Raw genomic sequence first — 21,357 nt, forward strand, 5'->3', positions numbered from 1 at the left:
ATTACCACCCGAGTCGGTCTCTTCGGTCTGCTTATGTTGCTCTCCTCTCTGTGCCACGTATCAGACGTGAGAAATTCGGCAAATGCCCCTTCTCCTTCTCAGACCTCACTGTTTGCAACTCTGTCCCCGTTTATCTCAGAACTAGGTTCAAAGTTTAATATCAAAACCCATTGTAAGAAATGTCTTGCCAAGCGTACACTCCTCGGTGTTTCATCTGTATCCATGCTTGTATAGTTTATGTTTGCCGTGGTGTCATCTGACATCGTGTATTGTTCGTGGTAGTCTTTCGTATGCAGCATCCACGGATGAACATGCTCTTTATAAAAGATAAGTCAGAAGAAGTCCAAATCTGCGAAATATTCCACTCCGTGTTCGATTAAGATTAAGATTGTGGTCGTGGGTACGATTGGGTTGGAGATGGGCAGCTTGAAGCCAGTCGGTGGGCTTTGGTGTCGCGGCCGCCATGACGGTGGCTGTGTCTAGGAGGCCTGCAAGAGTTGGTTTGACACCAAAAGCCAGTCAAGAGGAGTGGAGGTGTAGCTGGGAGGCATACCTAGCTCAACGGGCTTTGACGCCTTTTACCTGCACCTTTGACCTCCAGGTAATACGCCTTGAAGAGAGAGCGCGCTACAACGGGCGGCGATATGCCTCCCAACCATACCCTCCCGCCTCCGTTACTTCCTTTGATCAGACGACTTCCACACTTACCCTGCTGGAGCACGAATAATAAAACAAAACCTGTAGATGAAGTGTAAAGGTGCGAGTGTGGAGCAACCGAGCGTGTGGTTGTTGGTATCGTCGATTTTACACATTATGGCATCAACAATTCCTTAACGACCCCCACCCTCTCTCTTCCCCCTCTCTCTAAAAGTCATTGAAAGGAATGATGAATATTAACCTGATAATTATATTTCGGTGGATCGTTTTCTTTGTGGATGTAAAACAAAAGAAGTGTGCATCGATTTGGAGTGCATGGAACTGAGACTTAGTACTTGACAAAGACGGCCTCCTCAAAACTGGTTAGACCCAGAGGACCATTAGGCTTAGAAATTAATTTAGATGAATCAAATATTTGGTACTTTAGGACTGGTGTGTTTAGTTCTGCAAAGCATATAATAATAATAATGCGAAGTTATAACGCGCAGTCTCATTATTAAGACATCCGAATGAGGGAAGAATGGGTCACAAAATCCATTATGAGGAAAGGGACGGGGTTGGGTCCTCTCTCTCGCTCCCTCCTATACTACGTGTACTTGCTTATCATAACGGTACCATTTATGAAAATTATATATTTTTTCAGGTTTTTTTCTTGCTCTCTCGCTCACTAGACATGGTGGTGCATAAGTCATAGGTCACTGAAACCGATGACCTGCGCAACGACGGTACATGTTTATTTTTCGTAAAGTTACATTCGGTCGTCTGCTGGAAACCGTCCTCGCACACTTCCAGCCATCCTCACTTTTACTCTTAATCCCGACAAGTGACTGAAGTTCTCCCGACTTCCCTTTCCGAGTGCATTAGAGCAGGAGAAAAAAAAAATCTATTTCGGTTTTTTAAGAACTCGTTTTTTCGCGCATGACCCCCTCCTGCCAAGATATTGAGGAATACACACTAGTCACTTCTGAAACCCTAGAACGCAAGCTGTTAGCACTTCCATCACCAAGTGATGGATAAATATTTGCACGCGCACTTGACGTTGGCCTGCAATAAAACTTCCACACGATCGTCAATGGTAAATGTTTATTTCTAGGTCCACTTGACGCTGGTCACAATAAACCGTTCACGGTCATATTGGCGCTGGTAAACATATGCACGCCCACTTGGAACTGGCCCACAATAAATTTTCACGCATCAGCCGACGCCAGAGTTAGAGGAAATGAGCTCCCGCGAATAGGTGGCTTGTGAACCAGGAGGAAACTAGTGTACCCAGAGAAAGATCCCGGCGACTCTGTAAACAGGGGTAACAGAGAGTGTGCTCCCACCCGAGACCTTGTGCACTCCCTTGAGACCTTTTGTTTCCCGGCAGCAATACGTGTACAGCCGTTAAGTGGAATAAGTGCAAACCTCTGCTGATCTGACCACGGAATCACAATGTTTGTTTTTGGTTGTTTTGTTTGTTTGTTTGTTTGTTTTTTTGTTTTTTTTGCACACAATCCATCTGCAGACAGGAAGATGTCTGGGACACAGACAAATGTTCAAAAATCTGCGAAGAACAAAATGTTGAGCATTCTTTTCTTAAAAAAAAAAAAACAACAAAAAAAAAAAAAAAAAAAAAAAGAAAAAAGAAAACAACACCCCAATAACATCTGGTTAAAACAGAAAACGACGTGAACGCAAAAGATGCCGGAGGATATGAGGAAAAACAGTCATCGAATCACACGATCTGAGGACACATACAAAGTTGGAGAAAAATATATAGTAATACAGACGTGAATATCGTGCAGTTAACATTTCCTAATGAAATATTTTCATCTATAAAATCCCTTGACTGATTAGTTCTTTCCACGTTTCCCTCCTTCATTACTAATTTTTTTTTTTTTTTTTTTTTAACAGACAAATGTCTTCGAAATTTTTGGGACAGAAAAAGAAAGAAAAATAAGTTTGGGGCTAAGGGTTAAAACGGTCCATTAACAGCTGATTTATGCTACCGATCCATGCAGTTCAAGAAAAAAATACTGCTCGAAAACAATCTCTGAACACAGCTCTCACCAAGGCTCTTGAACTCAGAGATCTGATCCATGCAGCACTCGTGCTGCTCCTCCTTTGATGTGACCGCCACAGGTGGACGGGGCGCTCACATACTATCGATCTCTTCGTTTCATTTAACTGCCAGCCATAACTCTACGCAGGACTTGTTCCACTCCAAGCTATTCTTCTCCATTTGAGTTGGAAGGGAGGGGAAAAGAGACAAAATATGTGCGTCTGATAAGTGAAACTATGAAAAGTAAACAGCTCTACTCGCCTATTCCGTAAAAGTTGTGGAATGTCCGTAATTACTGTCGAAAACAATATGTCGAGCACTTCTCGAACGTGTGCGACACACCTGCTCACATTACACGCAGGTGAAAAGGGGTAGGGGGAGCTATTTTTCGTGCTATGGTTTCGAAGAGGAAGGTAGAGCGCAAAACACTTTTTATCTGACGCTTGATATGCAAATGAGAACGTTCGCCGCTTACGCGTTCCTGTAACGTAGAAACTGGTAAACAGTTAAAATGGCGGCGCGCTGTGAGAAACAGTCCCTCGCTCTCTCTTTCTCGCTTGTTATGTGAAGAGACAGTTTTCTGATGAATCGGGGAGCGATAGTTTGTGTTAGCTGAGGAAGCTGGGTCCCAGTTTTCATGACGAACTGTAAATATGTCGACGGATCACGCAGCAAAGAAGGGCCGAGGCTCAAGTGCCGAAGCCAAGAACAAGTCACGACTAGCGACCCTTGCACCGGGAGAAAACATCAAAGAAAAGCAGGTAAGATAGATGTAAAAGTTATTATCTCTCCCCTTCCCTACAAAAAAGCATGAGAACCTCCCAAAATACAGTACGATATTGAACTCGCTTCTGACAGTCTCACAACTTTTTTTTTTAAGTTTGTCGCTAACTTTGAGCGGGAGGGCAGGGAGGTAACTTTGAATAACGTTTAGTAAGTCATTTACTTGGATTGTCTCTCTTCGTCGGCTTCGTGTCGCCAAACGGGGATTGTTATCAGTCCTGTATTCTGCTGTCGGCATAAACCTGTGGTGTTTAACATGACTCGAAAGTCCTGTGACAGTTTGACATGACATTGAGCTGTAAACAACTGCATGTTTGCCTCGCTTTAAAGTTTAAAAATGTAGAAATTTCTGGATTTTATTGTACATCTTATGTTTGCAAAAACCTATGGATAAATGAATTAACCCTTTGCTTGAAGATTTGTATGCTTATGGATTTCTGTGCTTTTCCCAAAATTTTGTCTCACTGCCTGCATTACAGTCCCGATGCTTTTTAAAATACATCGCAAAGTATGAGGAAGACAAATAGCTTTGTATATTCGTACCTCGAGTGAATGCCGTTAGTTCTTAATTTACATGCTCCCCACCCACTGTACCTTCTCTGGACAGCAAAAGCAAGGAGCGTCCCATTGCTAATCAGCTAGGGCAAAAGCCACACTTGATCTTGAGGCCTCACATCAAAGATGGAAATGACATCGGACATGTGGCAGCTCTGTATGAGACCAGGTTGATGGCCCTGGTGCAGATACGGAAAGCTTTGAAGAAACCCTTGGCATCCTCAGTAGCATGGAGTAATCGGGGTCTTCCTCAGTTTGGACCTTGGTCACAACCTTACATTTTATTTGCAAAGTTTTCTGTACTCAGAAGTTTTCAACGCATCTTAGTGATTTAGCTGAGAGTTGGAAGGAAGGGGTATGTCCCTGTAGCCTGGCGGTTAATGTGCTGATCTGTGGACCAGAATGTCCCTGAGGTCTGCTGGGGCCCGCGACTGACCATCCAGCAGAATTAGGTACATGTACCTGATTTACTAGAAGTGTCAAGAGAAGCTCACTTTAGATACCGTGAATCACTTACGTTCACTACTACCACGACTATGTGACCTAGAGTGACAAGGAGTTAATATGGAGATTAATGGTATGACCACATGCTGATGAAGGCTATTGGTATTACTATACTGATAGGTGTTGATGGTATCTCCATACTGGTAGACATTACTGGTATAACAATTATGCTGGAATTGCCGCACTGTTTTGCGTTCTTCATCAAGCTGCACTGTCGTGGACACTACGGAGCGCAGATATCAATCGCTCGACTAACTCGACGAAAACTAAACTGAGATGTGTCATGGCAGTTAACTTGCAATCACACTTAGGGGGGATGCTGATAGCCAAGTGGTTTGAACACTGGCATCTGAATCCAAAGACATGCTGGTTCAATACTGGGTTGCGCAGCGAACTTCACTTCTCCCCCACCTCCCAGCGGTTAGGTTAGGGGCGACCTTTACCCTACCATCCACACTAAAACTTTGATCTGAATGGCCTTCTACGGATGCGTGCGCAAGCTTCTATTTCATATATTTTCACGTGTTTCTGAACGTGAAACTGGTGGTGCGTGCGGCCGTTGTCATGCGTCATAACCTCCAGCTCACTGGTCGTTCTTTCATCCACCCAATTATGTTGTTTCTTCCTTCTTGCGGCAATCCTTTCATTTCCTGTCACTCTCTTATGTTTTTCAAACTACAGCTCGCTCATCGATCAAAATTTTTCACTCTCGTGAGAGAGAGAGAGCGTCAGCACGCGAGTATTGCACATGAAAGCAATGTTTTTGATGAAAGCTTTCATCACGCGATGCTGACAGGCTAACCTGCTAACCTGTAGGTCAGGCTCGTGTTCGTCCAGGTGACACATCATCCTCACAAAAGACCATGAGGCCTGTGCAGCTTCGACCACGAAAGGCTTGTAGTTTGACCTGTGGTGCCACCATACTAAGGGTTTCACTTCTTTCTGTCTCTTCCTTTCTATGTACGCGCGTGCGTGTGTATACATGCATGTTTATGTGTGTTACAGAGAGAGGAGGGGAACTTTCAACCCGCAATTTCAAGTCGGCGCTATTGGTTGTTTGGTAGGTCGGTTAATTTGCTAAGGTGTCCTAGTGACGATTATTTTATTTTTATATTTGGGGAAGACATAAAAGAAACCAGAATTACCAGGATAAAACCCTCGACAGCCAGTCGCATCCAGCAAGAAATATGTCCGCTTGGAAACGAGATGTGCTGCAGGATCTTTCAGTCCTTATTGTAACGGTTACTAACACGGTTAGTATCTTACCACCAGGCTATGGCGCGGCCCCATGTTCTAATGGTTTATTAAATGGTTCATTGTATCACAGGGTACACTGAAAATAAATCAGGTAGGACAGTTACCTTTTGGCACTGTTCGTTGCTCTTTTTCTCTCGTGGCCAATATGTAGGCTGCGTATTGTACCTTGACACTAGATGAAATGTATGGCTTTGTACCTCTTGACCGCGGATCTTTTCTGTTGAGAAACAATTGTAAATTCTTTGTTTAGACAGTTTGCATACTTTGACATTTACAACAGTGGTGAAATGTTATGTGTATAATTTTGTTACCGAAATATCACAAGAAATAGCAGCCGGGTATAAGTGGTGCCACTAAGGTATGGATTTTTTTTTTTTTTTGTATGCTGCCAGAAAAGGGAGACGAGTGGCCTTTCACCTGCAAAGCTTATCGCGTCAGCTGGGCAAACAGTTTCACCGGCCGTCGCCAGCAGTAATGTACATACATGCCACGACAGAAATCCAGCGGCAAACTTGCTGGGACATGCGCTCCACACACACACACACAATATCATACACATCCATATACATATACATCCACAGCCAAACATTTAATCCACACTTGTTGTATTCAAACGCATTCCACACACACACACTTACACACACGTTCATTATCGCGTACGCAAACACACGAGCGCATGCACGCAAACTCGTTCATGCATGTGAAAGATCGAAGTTAGGGTGGGCGAGGTGGAGACAGGGAAAGGACTGTCGTGGTATGAAAAGGCTTTTAAAGGAATCAATGGACTGCGCTCGCGAATGGCCTGATGGCATTAGTTGGCAGGCATGTAATTAAAATACAATTCTTTCTTGGAGGTTCAAGGCAGCAGCCATCTGGTCAAACACTGAGTACACCGACCAGCTCATGTACGAACTACCGACCATAAAAGCCACGCCCACCTGTTACCCACAGTCAGAAGAAAATTTATCGAATGGGCCCTTGAGGCTTGAAGTTTTATTGTTGTAATTTTTAATTTCTAAAATCAAAAGTTGGTCATTTACCTTCCATTTAGTTTGTGAATGCTCCTAATTTGAGTGCATAAGAAGCTGCGTGGCTGTAACAACGATTGCAGTGTATTTAAGTTCTTCAGTAAATGCTGGTTTCTAGTATACTATATACAGCAGAGTTAAGACAAAGAAGAAAATAGAAAAAAGAGTAGGAAGAAATGAGAGGAAGTAGGGACAATATTGTAGGAACTGCCCGCTGATCGTCAGTAAATTATTGCATGCCGCTAATTTTAGGTGCAGTGCAGGAGCAGTTCACCCGAGTTCAATGGCTGGCGCTGGAAAGCGATAATAAATCACTCCCACAACAGCCGGGTATGCAGGGATCAGAATACGTCATTCTTGCATATTAAGTCTCTTGTTACCGCTGGTTTATAGGGCTAGGTCCTTGTACGTGCACAACGATAAAATTATGATGACAGATTACAACATGGCTTTGATGGCAGCTAATCTCTCTTCGCTTAAACTCTTTCTCTCTCTCTGTGATAGAGAGATCGCGCCATGACAGGCATGCTTCAAGCTTTAATGCGGACCATAATAAATGTATGAGACTGATAATAAGACAAAAAGAAGGTATTGTTATATCTGTCTGATCCACAAGTTTACACATTTCGAATCCGATATGTCTGGATTTGAAATCGTTCAGGGTGAAGTGTGAGAGGAAAGAGGGTTTAAAGTCTGGCATTTTCTTCTCTCAGGGTTTTCATGTGTCCTGAACCCGGAGAAAGCAAGGTGCTGTGAATACAAGCACGGACAAAACATAAAATATTTAAAACTCAGATTTCTTCTCGAGTCGTTTTTAATATTTTTCTCGCCGACTTCATCTCAGTGTTTAAAAATCAGTCTTAGATTGAAAGTGATTTGTTTTCACGTCCTTTCTTCGAGAGTAAAGGAATGGAGAGCACGTCCTCACATTCACCGCATACATTCACTCAGAGAACATTGGTTGTCCGTTGAAGATTTTTGTTATCCTCCGCTCTACACATATATACACCTCTTTTACTATCACCAAGAAAGATGGAAGGAAAGACGCAGCTAAACAAACAGTTCAGCAGACATTTTTCTTCGAACATATTATTGTCTCGGTTTTTTTCTTCTTCTTCTTCCTTTTATTAATAAAATAGCTTTAAAAGCTGCTGGAATGAACGAATAAACGTGTCTTCACTGAACTCGGCAGGCGGGGACGCGGATACCGAGCAAACGAGCGTTTCTGCGATGACTGTATGATTGATGGAATGGCTTTCCTTCCGTTCGCACCTGCGCATTGCAAACGGAAGAAAGATTTAGGGACTCGGGACAAATGGCGCTGCTACGTTAGGAGAAAAATGAGCGGCCTGCCTCAGCCCACCATAAAGATCCGATTAACATTTTCTCTAACGCGCTTTCTTGTCGATCCCAGGCAGGTATTTTTTCTGCGGATGACGAAAAGTAAAAAAAAAGAAAAAAAGTATCAATGAAAGAGAAAGTCCGTCTATGCTCATTTCTAACCAGAAATTGCTTTCAGTGCAGACCTGAGATACACCTCTCAGGTTCCCAGGCTTAAAAGCTTTGCTGGTTGCGTCTGGTGTGAGGAGGGTGTGTAGCCGGTTACGGTCACATGGATTCCAGTGCTGTAGGTACATTATGACTCTCCTGCAATCTCTTTTTCTATTTTTCTGTTTTTCCTTCTTTCTTTTTTTTCCTCCTTCCTATATCATGAAGGTTACAATAATCTTCCGTCCATTCTTCGGACTCTTCTGTCCTATAGTGTCTTCAACGTGCAAGCAGACAACTGCAAATACTCTCCTTTATTAAAACTGAGAGAATAATGTCAACAACTATTGATGGTTTTTTTTTTTTTTCAAACTACATACTTTGTGTAGTGATAAAGCGGGTTAACACCTTAGAAATGTAATTATCAAAGTCTTGAAATTTTGGATTTTTTGATATTTGCTTGTTTCAGGGAATTAATTTTTTTTTCATAATAACACACAAAGACTTTCCAAACAACTTCATTAATTATACTGTGCAGTGACAGCGCTGAAATGTTATTTTTGTGGACAAATCCTACTTTGTTGTTAATTTACTACATGTTTATGATTAAGGTTTTAAATAATGTTCTCCTTGCGAACGATAAAAGAAATAATAATGTTAATGTCGCATCCACTTTGAAGGTTGAGTCAAGTCAAGCGTGTAATCAGGCTTCACGCTGCTTGCACTTAACACAACATCGCACGCTCTTTAGTTCGGGAAAAGTTTGGTGTGAGATTTTATTTATTTATTCTGTTATTGAATTTAACTAGTGTAGAAAAGCAGACGCGGATGATATAACCTCGTAGGTCGACAGCCAATGGGAGAGCTCCAAGACGTTGCCCAGGCAACCAGCCTACTTGTATGACCCTGCAGAAAGCTGACCTCTGCAAACCCCGTGTGACATTTGCAATCTTGTAAGGTCATAGTGCTTTGGAACGGAACAGAAGTTTTTTAAATTGCAGTTCTGGACATTAGCATCTTGTAATGAATTCAACCCACTCATTCGCAGTCTGGGTTGACTTTTATGCGAGGACGAGGGTGAAGTCTGAAAAAATTTCAGGTGTTTTGCTTTTCAGCGTCGTACGTCGCGTGTTTCCCACGTTCTTTACGTCGCGTGTCACAAACCTTCACGTGGTCTTCATGTTCTGAGGCTCCACTCTGCAGACAGCTGCAAAAATCTCCCCCACCCCTAAAAAAAAAAAAAATAAAGCAAAATGACGGGAAAACATTTCACGTGAAAAAAACTTGCCCTTGCCCTTGCTGAACAACTGCAAGCAGAATCCTCGCAGCTCCAGTGTTTGGTTGATTAGCTGCTTTGTGTCAGGCATTCAACGGCTAACGACGTGGACTTCGTCTCACGTGCAATACCTGATGCCGCCCTTTGATCAGTCATGCGCGCGCTCGCTCGCTAAGCTGTCGGACACAAACGCGCGAAGGTTTGTGTTCCAGTTCATCCATACATGCCCGCACGCGTACATATGCACACAAAGAAACACGCTCACTTTATAAACGCTTAAGGATATAAAGTTAAACTTAAGATGTGAATTTTTTTGTAGGTAATTGGTATAATTTAGTGGTACGTATGCGTCTCTGTCAGTGCTATGGAGGGTTGAGAAAGGTGCGAGGTCACGACAGCATGCTAACATGCATATCCAGGTATTCCTCTACGTTCGGATACTTTTCGTTTTTTTAACCGGGCAAAGTGCCAAAATCTCGAACCTCCAAAGTGCTCTTAAATCCCATTGCATTAAGAAATGTATTGCCAAACGTGTGAGCTCAACGTGTTGACACCAACGTTCGCCTCAAAACCAAGGGTTTTCTGGGACCTTCGCTTACAACTTTGCCAAACTTGGTCAAACGCTCGACGACACTGGCCCCGCACCCTGAGCAAAGACCTGCCTGAATGACCTTTTTTACTGAATGCAGGACAAGTGGAAGACGGCATTGTTACAAAGTGTCAGAAATGTAGAGGTTATTCTAAGGTTTCTTCACATTGTTGTGTTCGTTTGCATGTGTGCCCGTTAGTCCGTGCGTCAACGCAAATATTTTACAAAATGAATACCATTCAGGGCTTCTGCTTACGCAAAAAATTGCGTACAGTACGCATTAAAAGTTCGGAGGACCCCTTCAGTTTTCGTCAATCGGGTCCCCTTCAAATTTGGGCGAAGAACAGGGACCCAGGCCCGGTTCTACCTATTAGGCGAACTAGGCAATCGCCTAGGGCGCAGCGACCGAGGGGGGCGGAAAAAATGGCCTGCTTTTTTTTTTTTTTTTAATGAATAATTTTAGGGAAAAAATGTCATTTTCACAAAATGATATTAGCAGGACACCTTTCCTCTGCTTGTCGACTGACCACCACGCTAGTTTCTCAGTACATGTATGACAGGAAAACCCCACTATCGCATTATCCCAGGGTGCACCTGCAGTGACCAGCTAACCGGCAGGCAAGTAGAGAGCGGGAGAGGGGCGGGGAAGGGCGGCGTTGGTGGAAGGCACCTTTTCCTCAGCTTGTAGGTTGACTTCACCACCGAGTTTCTCAGTTCATGTAGTGATGTAGTACAGGAAAACCCATTATTACAGGGCGCACTTGAAGTGACCAGCTAACCAGCGGGGAAGAAGAGGGCGGAGAATAGACAGCGGAGGGGCGGGTTGGTGGATGGGGCCTGGTCAGTGCGGACCCCTACGATGGAGTGGACCGCATTCCACTAATACCAAGCTCACCTTTCTTTCTTCTATCCTACTTTAGAAGAGGTTCCACACTTATGCATTGAAAACACTGCAGCTGATATCAGGGACAACAACACTGACTTGAGTTTGCTACGCGAGTTTCTCTGTGGCTATGACAACAGTTTTATGCTCAATATTGTTTACACTTACAAACTTTAAACCTGAAGGAACTTAGCTAATGTCACCAACGCGTTCTTAGTTGATAAGAGTATTAAAGTCTTTAGCAGACAAACATCAAGGTAGAGCCATTTGAAGTTTATAGCCTATCTATTTACTGACACTAATGGCCTATAGTCTTGTACTTACTGTTGTGACTCATGGTCGTGAATATTTAACTTTCTTATTAATTATTAAATTTTTGTTCGATTGGTGTATTACGCTTTAGTTGTCAAATTGTAATGTTTATTTTTATTATCTAAGAGTGCATCTGTTTGTCTACAGTTTGAATGGCTAGCTTGTTGTTATGCTCCATTGATAGAATATTTGAAATTGGTTATTAAGAGATAATGCGCACTAAGACCTACAGTCTATATACTTCTCTTGTTTTCACCTAACCCTATGCTGGACACCACGCAGTGTTGATCACTGGACTGTGTGGGGAGCTGCCCTGACACCATGATTTACAACTTTACATTGTTAGTGTCCAGAAGACTCTCTCTTGACAGACCTTGCTCCCCGCCCACCTGTGAGGTGTGACTGTGGTGTGACTTTGGATGGGAACAAAGTAGCTGCTATCAGGGTGGTCTAGAGGCTGGAAGCTGTGATAGCTTGAGTTTTAGACCACACAGCAAAATAAGACCAGAGCAAGGTGTTACACATTTCTTGTCTCCATCAGTGTGCACTCCATAAAACCTTTTACACGAGTGTTTGAAATGCCTCTACTCATAAGTGTAGGTCTGATTGGGGAGACATGCAAGCATCCATGTGTGTATGATGCATGCCTGCAATTGAAAAACAGACGTACTTTTTCTGGACAAAAAGTAGTTCTTACTTATAAGTTATTAATCAAATCTGCAGCAAATTCTCGAAAAAGATTTAATTTTAGTAAGCCATTCTTTGACACTTCTGGGTTCTAACGCCTCTGGTCGTAATGAGTTCTTGCAGAAAACCACTTTTCTACTATTTTTAAGCAGCAAACATGTAGACAGTTCGGTTTTACTTGTTAGTTCATCTGTAAGATGAGAAAGAAGAGAACAATTGAAAGCACTTGCCGATGGAGGTGATGGGTTGACAGGCCCACAGGTAGCGATAAATCTGTCACAGTTAATGACCAGTCGGATCAGACTAGAAGACTGGACAAAGAAGTTGGTGCGATGTTACTTGATAGTTGTCCGTGAGATGAGAAAGAGAGAAGAGAGAAAGATTGAAAGGACCTCAGTGGGGTGGCTTAGTGGAGAAGGGTAGAGATAAATCTCTACCACTGTAAAGAAAGTCAGATCACATTACCAGGGCTGGACAGCCAGAGTGGGGAAGAGGTAGTTGTAACTTTGAACTTAAAACCCACAGGACGATGTCAAAACCTCACTTTTCTGAGCGGCTGCAGACATCTCGTGCTGCTGTTTGAATTGACTTTGTAATCGTCTGTTCGGGTGCTTGGAGCTATCATCCTTCCACAGCTGAGTCAGTAAACTAAAGGTTGTGAACTGCATTGAGCCGTGCAAGACTGAACAGTGCTACTGTCTACAGCCACTTCATGAGAGTTTGTAAAGATAAGTTCGCATGAATTGTATACACTGTGACATAGCTGTATATATTTTATTAACACGATTTATGACTTTCTTTACATTAATTTCATTTCCTTATTTCTTATAGTGCTTATTTTGATTGTGTGGATGCAACGGGTTGCGATAGCGCTGTTGTAACTTTTTGCAAAACTTTTCATTGCACAAACGGGTCCGTGACAGTCTGGTGGTCTTTGTCACATCACAATCGCGTTGAGTTCTGAGACAGTCCGCCGCAGTCATTACTGGTGATACTTAAGCCTAGCTTTCTTGTTTGAACTGCGTCCATTGAAGTCAGATTTAAACAGATTCAGGAGCACAGTTATTATTTGGATTTCTTTATGATATCCAAAGCATTTCTGAAAAACCAAGGAAGGACATTCTACTATCTTGCGAGGTCTTGGCAAAGGCACTAATGCACACAGACAGCAAAGACACTGAAGTGGAGGAACTCTGTTCTGAATTACAGGTTGTGGCTAGAAGACTTCCCAAGCCTAAAATGAACCCCAAAGAAGTCTTAGCATTCATTATCCAACATAAGCTATTTGATATTGTGCCGAATGTTGTAGTGTCTCTCAGAATTTTATTGATCCTTCCAATTTCTGTTGCCAGTGCAGAATGGAGTTTCTCAAAATTAAAATTAATTAAAAACTATATGAGATCAACAATGTTGCAAGAGAGACTGACTGGGCTGGCCACCATGTCTATTGAGCATGACTTGGCAAATGCACTCAATCTGAAGGAACTGATAACTCGTTTTGCACAACAAAAAGCAAGAAAAGTGAGGTTTTAAGCATCAATTTCATGACCAGGACAACATAAATTGCAAAATAAATGATATAACATGGTTCACTTTTTGTGAGGTGGGGGGGTTGGGGGGGGCGCAGAATTTTTCTTTCGCCTAGGGCGCAACACAGCCTAGCGCCGGCCCTGCAGGGACCCCTTAAAAATCTGAAGAAGGGGTCCCTGGGACCCCAAAGAATTTAGCCTTAGCAGAAGCCCTGCCATTGTCTTGGTTTTATTAGAATAATGTGAGGCGCTGGATATGTCCTTTTCCTGCATTTAAAAAAAAATTGAATAAGGAAATGTTTGTATATTTATGAATGGTCAGCGTGGATAGCCTGCTGCAGCGGCGTGCAGGTTTCGATCCCGTCTGCTGCACGGCTACTTACCGGCGAGAGCCTGGCCACTCGATCATTGAATTGCTGACACGTCACCTCTAGTCTCTTAATTCTGCATGCGCTAATGGCACTAATCCATAAAACTTCTTGGGGAAAAGAAGAAAGTGTCCGGTTTACCTAAATTATTTAAACGCCCAATCTACCAAAATCATAAAAAAGTAAAAAGACAGATGATGCCTGTCTGCTCACTGTTTAAATCTTTCTTCTTTCTTGGCGTGTACTTCGTTATATCTTTCAGAAATTTTCAGTCTACATCAGTTACCAACATCTTGTTTTTTATATAGCAATATGTTTCAAGACAATTTAAAAACTCGATTTAATTTACGACTTTAAGATTCCAGACCTACGATAAAAGAACATTGTTATCACCCACCCTAGCCTGTTTCGACCAGGTAAGCTGATATCTTTCATTCATCGCCGCTGCAGTATTGACAACACCAGTTAAAAACGTTGCCCATTGTTTTTTTAGTTTTTTTTTTCTTTGTTTTTTGTTTTAGTCTACTCAACTAACGGTGTTGTTTCAGTGCTTTTGGCGAAATGTCGATAGGTGAGGCAAAACAGTTTTACTGCGCACAGCAAATCGACCGAAGCATTTGAATGACTAATGTTGAAACTGCCTTTCGCAATGGCGGTTATTCTGGCTCCATTCTGATGTTTGCGTTGACGCGCATGAAAATGCACGCATTTCAATTCTCCAGGCGAACTCTTCGATCCACAGATGTACCGCATGGAAAAAAAAGCATTTGTGAAGCTTTCAGTCCTCTTGTGTACGCGCTTGTTCGTGCATCTGTCTTCGCTTGTGTGTGTGTGTACATGTTTTGTCTGTATATCTATGTCTTTTGTGTGCGTGCATGTGTGTGTATAAAAAGTTTGTGTGAGTGAGAAGGTGGGAAATACTGCGGCCTAAACGGGAGATTCAAACAATGACAGAGAGACATGTAAACAATTAAACTGAGTGTTTGCGCAGAATAATGGTAAACATATCCTAACTCCCCTCCCTGCTGCATCTTCAGTTTTGCTGACTACAATATAGCAAATAATTGTGTAGTGTGGTATAGGAGTATATAATACTGTAAAGTACTTCAAGCAGTGTATAGTATAGTTTTTCAAGCATTTCAAGGAAGGAGTGGAACTGTTTCTCATTAAAATAAATGTGATGCCATCATTATAATAATTTTTGTCTTCTCTTCCCCACCCTCCTTTCATAATCCTCCTCCTTTTCCGTCAGGTGTTTCTGATTGATCCGTCCAGTCTTTCAGGTGATCGTAGGACACGATTCCTTCTTGACAGTCCGTCTTTCCAATTCCTTGATTCTTTCGCCTTTCCCTCCCTCAGACTCCATGTCTTTCTTTCTCTCTCTCTCTCAGCCGGTTGCTGACGTCGACTGACAGACAGCGCCACCCGTCTGACACCGGGCTGTCATTCCTGTACACGTGGTTTGTCAACACTGGCGCTGGGCGGGGCACTCACAGACTTGCCCGTGGGCTTCCGTTAACGAGAGTCTATTGTGTGGTCGGTTGTGTACTTAGGAATGGTTTGTGCCGGGTGCGGGTGGCTTGTGTACTTAGAAATGGTTTGTGCCGGGTGGGTCTCGTGAGAGTCGATTCTATTAGCGGCACAGTGTCAGATTGCGTACCCGGCAAGATTAAATCGCGAGGCTTTACCACAAACTTCTTTTTACTTCTACCTTACATCGTTCAAACAAAAACTTGGAATACATAACTGACCAGTGAATCGCGCGACAAGAATTCAACTTCGACTGCTCTGGCTTGGCGGAATATCTCTTTGACAAGGTGACAGACTGCCCAGCGCATGTGCCAGAGAGTGCGCGTGCTAATCACGTGCTGACAACTCACAGACCACGGAGAGAAGTTCTGTTGAAGTGACTACGGTGGCCCACGTGAAACATAACCGCAGTTATGTCCGGATTCAAACCGTTTCTAGGGCCGCTCCTTTGAAGTACGGGCTTACTACCCTGTGGATGAAAAGATCCGAAGAAGTCAACAATGATTTAGCAATTTCCGGCAGCGAGAAGAGTGATTCACAGGAGAAAACAGATCGGTGTGGGTAACATTGAAAACACCAATACAACAGGACGCACGCACCATGGCCATCGGCGTTGTCAAGGCGACGCGTGAGATTCATATGGTATGATGTCTACTCAGAGTTTTGCTGAGAATCTGGCTGCTTGTCTAGCTGTCTTTCTGTCTGTCTACCTTTGTATTAGGAAACAATCATTGTTTACTTCGTTGGCTAATCTCACCCAACAATATTTCTTTATTTTGGCATTAAACAGTCTCAAGAAAACCTTAAAAAAATTCACTTTCGTCGCCGTCGTCTCTTCTCTCGATTTCATTTATTAAATTTAATTTGAAGTACAAACAATATTAAGGAGTCATAAATACATTTGTTACATCCTTATCAAAATGACAAACCGAGAAAAACACGCAGGCTCTGTCAAAATCCTATCAAAATATAAATTGTACAATTTCTCTTAAATGTTTCTTGTGTTTTAAAATACAGGTGTTCATAGTGGTTACCTGAGGGGTTTTCAGATACGATGACTGGAAGAAAGTGTGGCTGTTAACATGCCTTTTGGATAAGGTTTTAAGGCGAGGACACATTTAGTAATTTGTTAATAGAAAAGTCTGGGAATGGGGTCTCGTGCAAGTGTATAAACACTTTGACTATTCATGGCCGCTTGTCACATCACAGTCTAAAGAAGGACAATTTTGAATGACAAAACGCACGAACCTTTCACACACCTTTCATTAAGGTTTACTTGAGTGTCCATGGATTGTCAATCTTATGATAAATGTTTCGAATGTTTGGCTGGCAAGGTGTGTGTGTTCACAAGGTGAGTGGCGAAAGGTTATCTGGAAAAGTTTACCTTTACTGCTGTGGTCCTTATCTACAGGAAGATGATATGTTAAGTACATAGTCATTTATGATAATATTTTTATAGACTTCGAAAGTCCTTTCATTTGAATATTTCACTTTCTCGGGTTCTGCCAAAGTTCTACAAAGTATAGTATGGACTACATGCAAATATAATATTACTATGTACTATAGCTATTAAATATAGCTATATCTGTTACCGTAGTAATTTTGTACATTATACTCATTTATAGACTCCCACACCCGTATGTCGGCAGAAGATGCAGTCAAATGTCCGCTTTAAATTTGCTCAGACCTCCGTCAGTCGCCAACCTCGCATCTCGCTCAGCTCACGATTTTCTCGGATGCAAACGACATCGTAAACCCTCGCCACGAGACCGACCAGTCTCACATCTCGTGAGCACTTCACACATCCAGAATTACCTGTCTCTGTACAGGTGCAGAACCGACATCAATCATCACCTCTTGGCCAGTGCCTACCTGGGCTACCCATCCCACTTCAATCCTAAAGTCAAATCGTAGCAAAATACTCCATCGTTATAAACAGAACAAATGTTATACAACCTTGTTGGAAATTAATCTTGGGACCGAGGACTGTTTGTAGAGGGTACGTATCGTCATGTGACTCCGTAGGATTGGTTTTATTTAAAAGTGTAGCTTTAATGGGATTTCTAGTTGCACAGAACTTTTAAAAATAAATCTTCTCTGCTAATACTGTCCCCACACCGAGGTCTGGAACCGAATATATACCATTAAGAATATTCTGGTCTATTACTTTCTGTTCTTTGATGGTCCCGTTCTGCGATCGTAAGTGAACTGTAGTGTTAATCCATTCTTTTATTTTCTCCATGTACACTGTTGTTCTGATATCTACGATTATCTCGTGTTGAAAAGATATTGGATGTACAACCACCTGTTGGACTTGCATGCCAGCATTTCAGCCATTAAAACGGAGGCCATTAGCACAATGGATTCGGTCGACTTGTCACTTTGTGAAACTGCACTGAAGCCAAAAGCCACCGCGGCTGTTCGTGACTAGGAATTGTTAGACATCTGAGCTAGTTTCTCTGCACATAATCGGGCAGGTGTGATTTGAATGTTAAACTACTTCCTGGCCAGTCTGATCTACCCAAGAACATCTTGGCTTCCTCGTACGATGTCGTTTTATTAGGAGGAAGTGAGACTAATAAATTGTTTTATTTCGAAAGAATACTTTCTAATGATCGGAATGTGAGGCAGGAGTGGGTCTCCTACGATACCGTTATTTCCTGACACTGAGCTGACAGCTTTGATAGCCTAAATACTCTCAAGAAATCGTGGACAATTGGTTACAGGAGTTCCGTCTGAAGATAGTTGTCTTGGGGTCCTACTAACTTGTATGCGAATCCCTGATCTCAGGCAGGTAAAATAGAAAGACAGAGGGAGAGAGATGACGCTCTCAAACATTCGTTTTGTCTGTCGGCAGCAAAAGCTGAAGGAGGAGCGGGAGGCGAAGAGGAGCCAGCTAGATGAGCGCCACACCTATGTACTGCAGATCGTGGCCGACAGCCTCGGGCTGGAGCGATCCGAGGTGGAGGATGCCATCTTGGAGGGATCGCAGGTGAGACAGCTTATTATTAGTTTGTTTTTTTTTTCAAATCACCTTCTCAGAAGACGAATGTTTGTGACCCCGTGACAGTTTCAGAAGTCTTGAGATTGGTTTGGCTTGCAAGACGGAGATGAAGTTTGAGGAGATTTTCTTGCTCCGTGTGTGTGTGTGTGTGTGTGTGTGCGACCAAGAGAGATCTTGTAAGAGGTGCCTTGTAGTTTATCAGAAAAATAAGAGCAGGTGTCAAAGATCAAGATACCGACCCAAGCACGATCAGATATCTCCCCAAGTCCAAGGCACCGTGAACATTCCCCCTTTAATCTTATCAGCCCGTGGTCTTTTACTCCTGTCACTTCTTTGATATCCATAGTCCGAAACATTACTCTTCCCATGACTTTCCAAGTTAAACAAAATTGATTACATTCCTTTTTTTAAAAAAAATATGTTTAATGATACACGGTCAAGGTAGCAGCCTCTCGGGCTCCACTCTCAGATAGAGTTTTCTTTCAAATAAACAAATCAGATGTTTTAAGAATTCAAAGAAAATAATGTAAAGAAGTGCCGACATAAATGGTACAAAATGATCTGAACTGTTTTTGCTTTGGAATCCTCTCCCCAGGAGTAGAAAGCAGTTCTAATGTTCTTGGCGACCGTTTCGAAGCTCACAAAACACTCAGAGGAGTGTTTGTATCGCGAAAAAGCTAGATTGCTGTTAAACAGGTCTTCTGATTGATGTGCCATTGATGACAGCTGACTGGTTTCTGTTTGCGCCTGGACAACACCTGGTTACCAACGACCATCGAGCGACGAGCGGGTGGCATTCGAAGACGTTTTTCGGGTTCAGGGCCATTATATATCGGTACACACCATTGAAACTGCCGTGTTTACTCTCTTGAGAAACATTTTATTTATATGCCACTTGAGCTAAGCGGGCTAAGGATGAAAGGCCTCGTGGTCCTAGAATGCTTGATTAAAATTTACTATATTTTCCTTCAGTCTGAATGTGTGAGCTCTGGACGAAATCGAATGGTCGGCCTGCAGATCGGTAGAGACAATCAACCTGTTTAATCTTCCTGTCGCAGGGTGTATGAAGAATGAATATTTGATGAAAAGTAATATTTATCTGATGTCTTATGTGAATACTTATACAATCTACACATGTAGAAGTACACGAGGAACATATATGCGTGTAGAAAGTTTTCATGTATGTATAATAATCTTTATTCTTGAGTTTAACCCATTTTACTTGGCAGCAAAGACCATCAAAGACCATCACAAATCATCCAGAAACAATTATCTAACTTGATTCACGTCGATGATACATACACTAGAAATAAATATTCCTGAAACTGATGACAACCATACTAATTGTGGTTCTTACGATGACAGTGATGAATTTTCAATGTTTAAACTATTGAGCTAACATTTACTGCGATTCAGAAATTATCGAAAGTAAACAGAAAAACAAACAAAAGAAACCCGTCGAACTGCTGTCGAAAGGCATTTTTCACATTATCATCACATCATAAAACAGTTTTTTCAATCTTCCTTCAGATCGATACGATGCACAAGTTCTTTGGTGTGAACGGAGTCAACAGGTTGCTGTTTTATTACCAGGAGCCAGAGGAGAAAGAGCCAGGTACCGATAGTCTTACTTTTAGTGTTTGATTGATACATACTGAGTAGAATGTTGATAATGAAATGAATGAAAGATATTATTATAGTGGTTGTAAGCATAGTCGGAAGAAGAATTTTTGTCCTTTTTTTATCTTCGTTGTGATTTTTGTCTTCTTTTTTTAAAAGAAGGATTGTGATGGAGCGGAAATTGGACGAAACAGATGACTCTTGGCATGATGGTCGATCATGACACTTTTTGCTGTGTCCCATGTTTTACTTGATGTCCAGATAGACATTTAATGGATTTTTTTTCATGTTTGTTTCACAAACTTGCGAGGAGACAACTAAACACGACTACAGATCACCATCTCTATCAGTGATCTATCCACTGCACAGATATAAATTAGGCACGGGAGTGGCGGTCCAGGGGGTGGGATATGTGTATGTAGGAAAGTATAGGGGAGGGCCCTAAAAAGACTGCAGTTAATGCAGCCTGGTACCCGCGATAAACGTGTACATCTCTGTTAGGAATTACGAGAATTCTTGATGCATATATTCCACCGAAATTGCTTTAGCGAAATAATATTCTCTGAAATGCATTTACCCTTAAATAAATTGAATTAAAATTTTAAAATGTTTTCTGCTAGGCGTGTTCCATTCACAATCTAAGTGCTTGTTGTATGTGGCTCGGCCACTGAAGGTTTTCAAGTGACATTTATCAGCACTTTACGGAAGCTTAAAAAAAATTAATTTACAAGCAGCATTTCTCAATGGCCTTAATGGTCAGTGCACATCAATACTAATAAAAAAAAAGGTTGGGCCTACTAGGAAGCCGTGCGTCTCTAGCGGGTTTCCAGTGGCATTAAAATTTCATTCAAAATAAAAATGCAGCCATCGATCGACACGACGACTTATTCCTCTAACAACACACTTAATCTTTCGACCAGTTCAATGATCATAAAAACTAGATTGAACGATGTCTTATCAGTACTTGTACATAAAGCCGCTTGGTAATTTTTTTTATCAGTTCAGATATTCTAGCAACCGTTTTGTAGGATTTCATTTGTATCTCTATCGTGCGTTTATGAAGATCCTACATATTGTTTTGTAAGATCTCTGATCAGTACTATGTGCACCCGATGTCAGTGGCACACCGGGTAGGTATTCATGTCTCAGGTGTAATTATCTGCCCATAAAATTCCCTGGAAGCCGCGACAGCGCAGCGGTGCAGTCTTAAAAGGTAGGGGCTGGGAGCAGGGTGTCGAGGAGT

At 42.2% G+C, this 21,357-nt stretch overlaps 1 protein-coding gene across 4 annotated transcripts in view; it reads left to right on the top strand.

Moving 5' to 3' along the window:
- Positions 1-3,134: 3,134 nt before the first annotated feature.
- The window catches only part of LOC112576808 (dynein heavy chain 5, axonemal-like), a 64,240-nt gene continuing 46,017 nt past the window's right edge, over positions 3,135-21,357 (top strand). Inside the window, exons 1-3 of one of the 4 annotated variants that reach the window (XM_025259556.1) lie at positions 3,135-3,462; positions 18,348-18,482; positions 20,025-20,109. In XM_025259556.1, the coding sequence (XP_025115341.1) occupies positions 3,355-3,462; positions 18,348-18,482; positions 20,025-20,109 (328 nt within the window). In that variant the 5' untranslated portion in view covers positions 3,135-3,354. Of the gene's footprint in view, positions 3,463-15,475; positions 16,133-18,347; positions 18,483-20,024; positions 20,110-21,357 lie in introns of those variants that run through there. The other 3 variants (XM_025259555.1, XM_025259557.1, XM_025259558.1) reach the window with 3 other exon arrangements.

The sequence above is a fragment of the Pomacea canaliculata genome, linkage group LG12 (genome assembly GCF_003073045.1).
Source record: "Pomacea canaliculata isolate SZHN2017 linkage group LG12, ASM307304v1, whole genome shotgun sequence".
Taxonomy (NCBI): domain Eukaryota; kingdom Metazoa; phylum Mollusca; class Gastropoda; order Architaenioglossa; family Ampullariidae; genus Pomacea; species Pomacea canaliculata.